The sequence below is a fragment of the Montipora foliosa genome, chromosome 10 (assembly GCF_036669935.1).
Source record: "Montipora foliosa isolate CH-2021 chromosome 10, ASM3666993v2, whole genome shotgun sequence".
NCBI lineage: Eukaryota > Metazoa > Cnidaria > Anthozoa > Scleractinia > Acroporidae > Montipora > Montipora foliosa.
In genome coordinates, this window is record NC_090878.1 from 25620126 (window position 1) to 25632284 (window position 12159).

The 12159-nt window shown below is 38.7% G+C and overlaps 1 protein-coding gene across 3 annotated transcripts; it reads right to left on the reverse strand.

The window, feature by feature from the left end:
- Positions 1-213: 213 nt before the first annotated feature.
- LOC137973277 (tauropine dehydrogenase-like) lies at positions 214-11896 on the reverse strand. Of its 3 annotated transcripts, none has more exons than XM_068820056.1 (5): positions 11776-11896; positions 6870-6951; positions 4069-4403; positions 1732-2235; positions 214-465 (listed from the first exon to the last, which is right to left on the reverse strand). In XM_068820056.1, the coding sequence occupies exons 1-5, from the start codon at positions 11830-11832 to the stop codon at positions 367-369; spliced, it is 1077 nt and encodes a 358-aa protein (XP_068676157.1). In that variant the 5' UTR covers positions 11833-11896; the 3' UTR covers positions 214-366. The 3 variants fall into 3 exon arrangements, with proteins under 3 accessions (XP_068676157.1, XP_068676158.1, XP_068676156.1); XM_068820057.1 differs by having other exon boundaries at positions 1732-1970; positions 4104-4403; positions 11776-11895; XM_068820055.1 differs by having other exon boundaries at positions 1732-2238; positions 11776-11895.
- Positions 11897-12159: the final 263 nt, after the last annotated feature.

Genomic DNA, 12159 nt, shown 5'->3' on the forward strand with positions numbered 1-12159 from the left:
TATGAAGTTCTGGACGTCGTAGTTGCTTAGCCTCCCAAGGGACCCGTTATTAATCTTACCCCACCATACGTTGGACAGCAAAGAGCAAACTTCCGTCGGATTGACCACGAATTCGACCTCTGTTTTCAGCCTTCTTATTTGCCACTCACATCAGACACACCACAAAATAGATGTCAGATGAATTATAATCTTTGATTAATCTATATAAAATGGTTTAGTTTGGAAGATCATTTTATTGAGTGTAATAGAGGGAAGTCTATTGTTACACTTCTTTTGGCTTGAAACTGAAATCTCGGTTTCAGCAACCACATTTTCATCACTGTTTTGAATTAACCCTAAACACAACTTCAAGTAAACTCAATATATTTAGAGATGACGATTCCTTGCAATGGTCAGCTTTGGCCTTGGTCCCAGCAGATACTGCAATGTTGGAACAGGCTCCATCCTGGGTGACACATCACCTGCCTACAGAAAACATAGCGAGATTAAAATTAAAACCAGTTACCCTATTTCAGATTAATAAGAACTAAATGTTCAACATTTCCGGGCAATTTTCTAGCACCCTATTTTTTGGCGAATGTGCGTTTTGACCGTAAGGTCATTTTGGGCTAAATAAAAGATCAAAGTAACGATGACCTCAACGGCAACGCCACAAAACAAAGATCTGATTGGTTGAACAATGAGAAATAATCGTACTGCACCCAGTGAAGTACATTTCTTTGACGTAGCCTGCAAAACAACAACATGAATTTCCCAATTTGAGATTTTGTTGACAACGCAAGCCAACAATAGCGAATCTTTCATTCACTATCTTTCGCCCAAAACCGTTCGGATTAATCCACTTACGAATTACTTTGCCCGTTATCTACACTTTGAACGAGAAAAATACTAAAAGGGGCATTGTCACTCCTTTTGAGGAGAATCATTGCAAATAAAAGCTATCGCTCGCTTTTCTTTTAGAACAATTTGTTAGTGCACTGAATTCAATTTTTGTCATCTAGTTGAAAAAAAGGCCAACATTTCAATCGGGAAGTGATATATTCCAATTATCAAAAAAATTTCGTATGAATAGACTTTCCACGCGAAAATCATGTCATATTCATACGTAAGGCAGGGTAAAATTCAAATGGCTTATAACAAATGTGATTTCTTATGAATCAAGTACAAAGTTTAGTTTACCAACCAGTAATGACCTAAAAACAGCAAAACTGCTGTGACAGTGCCCTTTGAAGATACACAACGTTCTATTTTGAAGTGACGTTTTCGTTGCAGTAGCCTTGGTCGTAGATGTTTCGCGGCAAGATTTTATCCTTAACCAGAAGTCTCGACCTTCAATTTAATGCGGCCTATCAGATGACAGTATTTGTTTTTCGGTCAAACCTGGCGAAAAATGCACACCTTGGTCATTGCCACGATTTGCATTTAGCATGAGCAATCCCTGGTGAGTCTTTCTTGGCTTAGGACCAATCAGAGGCCTTGTGGTCATTCGGCGCAATTTGACTGGATATTATTTAGCGCGACTTGTATTTTCAATTAAGGGAGTTTTTTTTACAGATAGGCCAAAACCAAGGGACTACTTTTAAAGGGATTCAATTTCACTCCCTCATATGATTGGAGCCTGTGTCTTAAGTGACTGGAAAATAACAATATCACTGAAGAACTTCACTTTAGCTGGTGGCTACCAGTCCAAGACATAACTCTGACTTATATACTTTAAACAAATATTGTTACCTCCATTTTACCCAACAGTGATTCCCTGGTGCTGAGGACTTTACATTTCGTTCCAAACTCAGTGATTTGGTATTCCCAAGGCAAGGATTCAAACCTGATGAAAGTGCACTTTCGTCCTGTGGCACACAGCACTTCGCGACCCTGAGCCATAAATCGTGGGTTGCCTGGTAGGCCAACTATAACAGTGCCAGGCTTAACGTAATCCTTCAGAGCTCGGAAATAAATCGGATGGTCATTTGCTGGAAGCATAAACACCACTATGTCAATATCTTGCAAAGCATCTCTTTCACTTTTTGTGATTAGTGAAGGCTTAGAGGAGATGCGAGAGGGTGTTTCAGTCGATGGAAAAGTAACCTCGACGTTCCACTGTTGCGCTACATCGTTGTCCAAGCAAAGAACTCGAACGCTTGTCCCTTCCTTTGAAGATGCAATTCCAGCTAAGACATGCGCCCCGGCGTCACTTCCACATATAAGCAGCTTAGGAGTGGGTGGGGTGTTTCTGCCCTGCTGTTAAGACAGGAACTTATGCTGTAATCTCACAAGACATCCATAATTGAACTACTTTATAGAATTGCACAAATGCAAATGACAAAAGGAGCCTTATTTTGAGACTGTGTTACGTCACTTTTTGCTTCAACAGGCCGGAAAAGAAACTTAAGGCCACCGATAGCGCTATGATGGCCGCCACTGATCTACTTTTTTGGCTCCTCACGCAACTTTTGGGTGACGATCAAATAGAATACCTGCGCAGGACGGGTTAAGTCCACCTGATCCCAAAATATTTTTCTCCTTTAAAAAGTTATCCTTGCAACTGATCGAAGCGCATTGAACCTTTTATTTCTCTTTTTACGAAATGTTGACTTTTCACAAGCGTCAAAACTTAAACAAGACACTAAGAACCATTTGTTTCTAGACCAAGTCAGAAGAGGCACTGGTCTACGCCTGATTTGACGTCACGAACTGATTTCCATTGCATTAAGTCTTTGTAAAAGTGGTACAAAGTAGTTTGTGACGTCAAATCGAGAATAGACTTATGCCCCTTCTGAATCGGTCATAAAACAACTAGTTAAGTTTTGAAGCTTATGAAAAAGTCATCATTTGGTAAAGAAGAAAAAAACAGAAGGTGTAATGTGTTTCGAAAAGGGGTAAACGGGAATTTATCGAAAAAATGTTTTTGGGTTAGGTGCACTGCTAATGAGTGCTTTTGTCAAAAAGGAGAAATCGTTTTGTCTTCCAGGATTAAAACCGATTGTGTAGCATCTCAGATCGGAAAAAGAACATCATTACATCCATGCGTGAAAGACATACCGGATTGCTTCATTTGCAAGAGGGAAGGGGAGGCTACATCGCCCGCAAATAGTTTATGAGAATATTTGCCGCACCTGCACTAGTCCTGTTGTTAGGAATACGAGAGATTCTTCCAAATACTAATGTTTGGAAATTGACAATCTACAAATTAATAATAAAAGTTAAAAAGTTTTTACAAACTCGGAGCTAAAAGTTAAAACTTATGAAATATTTCGTCCGTTTCTCAACCGGACTTCATCAGTCAATGATATGAAAGTTAAAAGGATGAATTTTAAAAAAGGTTTTTAACGCCTCTTGGGGGTTAGAATTGTGTCATAGATGGCTGCTAATTCGTAACCATTGTCTCTGTTTAACGCCGGTTTCGTAAGTTTAATTTGAATAGCTTCTTTTATCCTGCGTTTGAAGGTGTTAACTTCGGTTGATAGTACTTTTGTCTTATTTGGGTCCACCGAGTGGCCCTCCAGGCGACAATGCTCGTGAATAGCTGATGAACTTCTTGATTGGTGTTCTTTCACTCTGATTTCCAGAGAGCGGGCCGTTTCGCCAACGTACTCCTTGTTACCCTTCTCACAATGCATCTGGTACACAGTACCGCATTTCTTGAGATTGACAGTTGTGTCCTTCACACGTACCAATTGTGATCTTAGAGAATTGACGGGTTTATGAATAAGTGTAACCTCGTGTGACTTGAAAGCTCTTTGCAGGCGTTCCGAGATTCCTTTGATGTATGGCGTTGATGCATAGATTTTCTTCTTGTTTTGAGGTTCTTCGGTATCTTCTGTTGTAGCTTTTTAAAATTCATCCTTTTTTAAAATTCATCCATTTAACATTCATATCATTGACTGATGAAGTCCGGTTGAGAAACGGACGAAATATTTCATAAGTTTTAACTTTTAGCTCCGAGTTTGTAAAAATTTTTTAACTTTTACTATGCTTCCGGAGCAGGAAACAAATGTTTTTGATTGTACAAATTAATAATTATAGATTTACATCGTTCGAAACAGTATCAAACAGATGACAAAAACGTACAAAGAACTTGGAAATGCCCCAAGTTGTTCCCGCACCCGCGAGTCCAGTTGTTCCACCAATGAGACCAGTTGTTGCAGTACTTATGACACCAGTGGCCCCTGCACTCTGGCACAGAGCAAATAGACTCCCAGAAGCGACATATCCACCGAAGAACGAAGACTGCACAGCCGCTGCCGCCGATCCAGCAGCAACGCCTGATGCTCCGAACCCAAAAGCACCCAAGGCAGCTGTTGCTATAACCGGAGCAGCTATTACGCCTACAGCAGCAGCTCCAACGCCTGCAAGTCCGGTAATTGCCAGCGTCTTTGCAAAAGACCCTTTTCCTTCTCCTCCTCCTGGTTGAAAACACAAAACAAAGCTGAGTAACTGGGTGTTAAGGAATCTCAACCACAGGTCTTTCCGCGCGTCAGCGCCATTCTAAGTCTTACGGAAATTCGACATCTATGTTTTGAATGCGAAAACAGTGCAAATCTACTGTATCCTCGAATAAAAACAGTTGTTGATGGCTGAAAACAGTTTTTGATACCTATGTTTCATTTACCTTTTTCTCTAAAACCTTGTTTTGGTCGCCAAAAATGGTACAAGCAAGTTAATAACACGAATTTGAGTTTTTTGATAGTTAAGCTGACGTATGGGAAGTTGCCATGGCAACACGAATAAACATAAACAGCCTTTTAAAATCGGTTTTGTTTATTTGCAGAAAATCTGGTCGTTAAATGTTCTTTATAATTTGCATGCACCAAGCTTGTAACGATGCTCACAAGTTGACACTATTTTAACATAATAATTTGACAGAGGGATCTTAATTCTCCCTTGTGGAAGGTTCACTGGAATATGTAGAATTTCCTCTGTTAAAGTTCAATTTCTTTTCAATACGCCAGTTACTTATTCCTAAACTATTTTCGCGCCAAATTTCGTTAAATTCTAACGAGTGGTTCTCGAGAAACAGGCGTATTTCCGAGAAAGCTATTCCGCATTCAATCGCATTTTTTTAAAATTTCTACGCATGCGCTGCATATAACTGGGTTCTTTCGACAACAAAGAAAAATCTGCGAATGGCGGAGTTCTTTGCATCGTTACCTTTTCTAACATACATTTCTCATAAAAGACTAAAACCATCAAAACACTTTGTTCAATTATGAGGAAAAATAGTACAGAGAGCATTGAGCAACTAAAATGATTGCTTTGTCGAAGTCATGTTTATTTTTTTGCAATCCTTGCACGCGCGCTGCATTGCCTTAGAAAAAAGCGCGCGCGAAAACTGTGTTTGGTCACCTTAAACATGTAAAGTATTGTATCCGAAGTAATTTTAGTTACCTTTGGTTAACAACAAAGAGTATCTCGCAACCATATGCCTTTGCGCATGTCTTTTACACTTAAGTGTGCCTAACCCGGCTCATCTATTTCTTCTTTGCCCCTACAACAAACATCTCGCTATTCACACCTCGATGTTTCACGTATTATTAGATGTAAAGATACCTAAAGTTAGCAAAACCAGCTGTCCTTCTGGTCCTCAACAAAGTTGAGAGGTATGGGTACGGGTTTATTCTCGATCTGACATAATCATTACGTTCAAGTTTACGAAATGTTTTTACAACGGAGGGGAACCTTTGCCTCTCTAACCTCGATCTTAGGTCAAAATGAAAGCACATTAAGCCAAGTTTTGCGTTAAAAAGGTTATATTAACCATTTTATTGCAGTCTCAGTGAATCAAGCTGGGAAGAGTTGCTTTTCTAATTAAAAAGACTACAAATCAAAGAACAACAAATCATATCACAATATTAGTTCTTGCTGAGAAGGGAAGATCATAGTGCTCAATTGAAAACATGTCAGACCACACACAGCATCAAGGTCGCATTCGAACACAGGCCATAATGATAAAAAGGTGAGTGCTGTCACCACAGCACTCATGGAGAGATCTACCTGAGTAGCGTGAAAAGGTTTGAGTTTAGGTGCACGTAAATAACTATGCTGAGCATGATGGTCATAATGATTATTATAAATAAATTTTCAAAAACATAGCCTATCCCAGAAATTGCGAGTAAAATAATTCTCCTGCATATATAGCTGTGGAAATCAGAATAGAGAGCATTTAAATATTTTGTGGAATTTGACAAGACTTCCGCATAATTTGCTAATTTCCGCACGATGCCTCATAATTCGCACTAAGAGCATAATAAAAAAGCTGAGACTTTGTAATAGTTTGTTTCTTAAAGCTTTAAAACGCCACACTTCAATGCAAGTTTAACTCTCAAAGCGACGAAACGGCCTCGAATCAATTGTAAACGTGACAGGACCTGAAGGGCTTTGTAGCTTGCCTTAAATAAGTTTTTACAATTCTACCCGACTGGTATGGTATTTATGAAAGTCGTCTATTGGTGCAAAACAAAAATAATAGAAGGATAGAAGATCCCCACAGAAGAGTTAAAGTTGGGGGTTGTACTGTATGCTAAGCTAATTAAGGCTACAATATTCTTCAACATTCAATAAATAGTTCACTGCAGAGATATGATCCCTAGTGTTTGACTTAACCAACAACAAATATTTATTTATAAAAAAATTAATTAAGAGTGCAGTCTGCCTATTGTTTGTCTGTGTGCAAAACGACTTTTTACCAGTGCAGAAGATAGGTTTCAACCCTAGAACCAATAATAACAGCTACAAATAAGCAAAGAAAAATCGCATAATTTGCCGAATAAATCAGATGCCCTGTTTCATTACCAATAAATAGTAACGATGTTAACATCGATGAGGATGATCGTGACGACCATGACTGCTATTACTATCATTATTATTATTACCATTTGCAGATGGATCGTTATCTCCAGGCTTAACATCATATTCTTCGTCTTTTTCCTCTTTTGGTTCTATTTCTTCTTCTTCCTGTAAAAGAAAAAAAATCATTGGTTTAGCTGCATATATCAGCAATTCCTTTACTGTTGTGACTGATTGTTCATTGCTTGGGTCAATTCAATAAAACTTTTACACCTGTAATTTACAAGTGTAGCTATTATTCTCAGACTCTAAAACAATGGCTACACTTGTAAATTACACCGGTAAAAGTTTTATTGAATTGACCCCAAGACTAGGGTGTGGCATTGTCCTGCATCATGAAAGACTCCATTCTCGTCACCAGACCTTGGATCGACCCAAGGCTCTGGGAAACTCTGTGTAGAAGAGCATGCGCTGTAGGGTTCTTATACCTAAGTAGGTAAGTAATTTTATTTAACCATGCACATATGGCATATGAGCGATAGCTCGTTTAAATGCAAATGTGTCATAAAAATTACAATGTGATAATTTAAATAATCTTACATGTACAAGTAATGAGTGAGAAATAAGAAATAAAAATTAAATCAACTGAAATGAATAATAACCTATTACAATAATTAATAATTTAATAAAAGAAAATATTGGTAATTAGATAGACATACAATTGCAGTCATACGATGAAGACAACTGTATGTTTTGTAAGTTCTTCCGAAATGTAGAAAGGGATTCCGACATCCTTATTTTGTCTGGTAGATTGTTCCATTGTTTACTAGCCTGGTACGTGAAAGAATATTGCATATAAGATGAGGTTGGTCTTGGAATAACAACCTTAAGATGGCCCCGTAGTTTGTAACCGTTGCTACGCAGGATAAACATTTCCCGAATGCAGTTCGGTGCCTGGTCATAAATACTTTTGTATGCGAGTATCAGTGCTTGTTCTATGCGTCGGTGTTCCAGGATTTTTATTTGTGCGATGTTAAGTAACTCTTCATAAGCAGTCGATTCAGAGTGATTAAGAAAAGTCCTCAGAGCGAATGCGTTGGTTGACTCTAGTTTTGCAGACAGACCTTTACTTAGACCTATGAACAGTGGTGATACATATTCAAAGCGAGGCAGAATAAATACTTTGTACAATTTAATCACAACATCTAAGGGTATAAATTTACGAATGCGACGAAGAATTGAAACTTGTGTTCACTTTCCGGCAGATTTCTTTAATATGTGCTTTAAAAGAGAGTGAATTGGCGATGATTACTTCCGAGGAGCTTGATCTGTGAAACGTAATCCAGTTCATTGCTGTCAATAACAAAGGCCGTTGGTAGAGTTGCTCTGTTAAAGAGGATGGATTGAGATTTACTATGATTGATCGCCAGGAAGTTCTTACGAAACCAGGAGACGAGTAGACCAAGGTTGTTATGTAGGTTTATTTGCAAGGTGGATGGACAAAGGCTTGAAGAGTACCCCGTAGTGTCATCGGCATAAAATCTTAAGGAGGACGAAATATCTGAAAAGTTCGCATCATTCATATACAGACATATATTGAAGAGAAGGGGACCCAAGATTGAACCTTGAGGAACTCCACTCTTCATAATTTGCCAATCTGACAAATTACCATCTATCTTGACATGTGGCTTTCGATCAGTCAAGTAAGAACATAAAAGTTGTTGGGCGTCTTCAGTTACACCATACGCTGACAGCTTTGCAAGAAGCAAATTATGGTTAATAGAGTCAAATGCTTTGGAGAGGTCTATAGTAATTGCTGCAGAGTATTCGCTAGAGTCTAAATTTTCTCTAATACCTTCGCATGTCTTGAGAAGGGCTGTTGTACATGAATGTCCTTTCAGGAAACCAGACAAATTCCCACTGAGAAAGTCAAGAGAAAACTCGTATAGCTGACCAAAGATAACTCTTTTGACTATTTTTGAAACAGCCGATAACACAGATACAGGACGGTAATTAGATTTTAGAAGTCTCGCTGTCTTTTTTGTAGATCGGAGAGACAATGGAATTTTCCAATATGTAGGCCAGGAGCTAGTAATGATGCACCGATTGATAAATTTTGTGGGAGAACTGAAAATTCCTAGCTCAGAAAGTTTCAGCAGACGTGGAGAGATTCCGTTAGCACCGGTGGATTTATTAATTTTGATACTAGAAAGTATCCTTCTGATGTAAGAATCCCGAACAGGAGTGAATGAAAAGCTCATTTGTCCTTTAAATTTCTGTTCAATTCGTATAACACTGGAATGAGTCTTAAACTCTTCTGGCTGAAAGTTGGACATGTGGGTAGGCCTAGGCACTGCATGAATGAAATAATCGTTGAGAAGATTGGCGAAATCAATACTATCAGTAATGAGGCGCACATCTTCAATCAGTTGAATATGGCCGTTATCTCTGTCTTTACTTGGAAGTAAACGATGAAATTTCTTCCAAAATTCCCCAGGGTGCTCGGAGTTTGTGGATACATTAATGCAGTATGACTTAAGGGCGGAACGTTTGAAAGATGTGACAAAGTTACGTTGTTTCCTGTAGGCCTCCCAATTTTCAGACGTTTTGTTCTTAAACCTTAATTTCTATGCAGACGATTTCTTGTGTTTATAGCCTGAATAATTTTTGGTGTCATCCATGACACAGTGTTACCGCGTACCAGTTTCTTCTTAAGCGGTGCATGACGATCAATCACTTCAGTGAATAATTTATACCAGTGCGCCCAGATGTCGTTGATATCATCGTAAACAAACGCAGAGTCCCAGGGGACACTGTGTAAATCCTGGAGAAAAATGTCAGCGTCGAACCGTTTCATTGAGCGATAAGTAATGAGCTTTGGTGGAGGTTTAGGTAGCTCCCATTTTCGAATTGTAACAACCATATCGCGATCACTGATACCGAGTTGTAAAGTCTTGGTATAGCAAAATCTTTCCGGATGAGTTGTCAAAATAACAACCTAAAAATTTGCCCTTTGAACCTTACCGCGCATGCTCACTCCTCGTGCTAACATGAATGCCCCAACTAGAGACGCTTAGACGCTTTTGATTGTTCTTCATGAAAAGAAGAGAAGACCCAAATATCCCATTTCCCCATAAGTTTTTTATCTAAATATCCCGTATTCCTGATAACCCCTAATAGGTCCTATTTGTTTTTAGTGGCAAATTTAGTAGCATTAATAATAAGAAATAACCTCTTTTTGTTTTTATCTTTCTGGTAATCTCGCCACATTTTCCGAAGTTTACCCGTGGTTGTAGTTCCCTGTAACTGGACAATTTGTGTTGACTATTTGTGCATCCCACGGATAAGCCCTAATAGGCGTCTTGTTTTCAGCTCTTTTCGATATTGTAGTGCTGTCTGGAACTTTTGTAGGGAACAAAACAATGTTAAGCTTGAATTTGAATTTTTCTCATTTATTTACGTGGCCGTTTCTTTGCAAATCTTTCTTTGCAATTCCATCGCTTTTTGCGTTGATAGAACGCATTTCAAATGCAGACCGAATGCAGATTTTTTGGGACAACCCATGCAACGATCTTCAGAGACTCCAAATTATGCCCACCACAGATTACAGCACGGAGAAACATAAATGACATCATCTCCAAGCATGTGCGCATCATCGCAAAGCACGTGCATGGAAGATGATTTCGTTTCTTTATCGTTCTTTCGAATAGTCACGATTTTTCAAGCCTTTCAATGGAAAAGTCGAAATAATACTACCCTACAGTAGAAAAATTCCAAACAAATAATACAAAACCAACGACAGCCATGACACAAAACACCGTGTTGGCTTTCAAATGCAAAACCTATGATACATTGCTATTTTTAACATATCAAACGTACTGCAACTATTTGTCTGTTCTTGTCTATCATGTCTATTGTAATTAGTTCCCTGAGGGACCAGACAGCCATATAGATCTTGTAAATGCATGTCACTGCATTATGTTTCGATTCGTATTTCAATTTTATTTTCTATTGCGGTCTTCTAAATGTTTGTTTTACATTTTATTTTATTTCTAATGGATGGTTTTCGTTGCGAATAAATTATAAAGGCGCTCATAATATTTGGGTGGGTAAAGACCCACGCGACGGGTAGAACACAAGAAAACTCATTCCATATCATTAAATAACAAAACCTGCTATTGTTTTATATATCGTTCTGAAAATTTTCTGATAATTGGCATGTGCTGGCCCTGTATGGCTTTGAATTCTGAAGTTGTTCAGTCCTCGTTCATTATAATGATTTTGTTCCTCTTCATCATAGCAAAAACGTGAAGCAAGGCTAGCGACAAAAAATCTCTGTGACTCGTGTACAGTATGTTGCCTAGTATCCGATCGGTACCAGTATACGACTTAGCTCTCTCGGCTAAGGAAGGAAAATTATAGTAGTTTTAAACTGAAGAGGTCGGATACTGGGCAACATACTGTACCAGCCGATAAATTTGAATGTATTCGGAACGTCATCAAACAAAACGGAAATGTTAATCGTTCGTCGTTTTCAGAGTAAAACAACGTCTTTGGCTTTTTAATTTCGTTGCAATATTTAACTGAATATTTTTTTATTTCATCTGTTGGGTCAGGAAGCCTTCTTTGTCGGGTTCCTGAGAACGTATCTATTTTGACTTACGTTGAATTATTTACACAATCGCGAGGTTGAGCGGCCATGTAATTGAAAATCTGAACATCCATGAGCTACAAAAACAGACTTGCGAATTATCGCAAATCACAATGCTGACATAAGACTTAGCTCTTTCTGCTAAGGAAGGAAAATTATTGTAGTTTTAAACCGAAGTGGTCGGATACTGAGCAACATACTGTACCAGCCGATAAATTTGAGTGTATTCGGAACGTCATCAAACAAAACTGAAATCATCTCCCACTAAAAAACGCAATAAAGGGCCTTGGGAGTCCTATAAAAGTTATATATTTAGTTTGAACAGGAAGTATGTGCCTTACGTTTTCAGATGATGCCTCGCCTTGCTTACACGCTTCGTCTTCACTCTCGTCTGCCATCTTAGTTGGACAAGTTGAACACAAGAGAACCTTTGCACTCAAGTGTTTATATCAAAGCGCAGTCTGTAAAAGGCAACACCGCTGATACGTAAGGACCCTCTTTCCGCGATGACATATATTTAGTAAATATTATACGCTCCATGAAGCGTACATTGGGTTGCTTGTGATATGTGTTACACAAAAACAGAAGGCACTGAATTGGGTGGTAGTGAACTGCAGCGTTCCAGTTAATTTTTGCAAGTGGGGGGTCATTAAGACCATTTGAGGGTCATCCACATGTCGTGGCGGCAGAGGCCCTTTGGCTCAGACGTTCACACCTTTAATTAT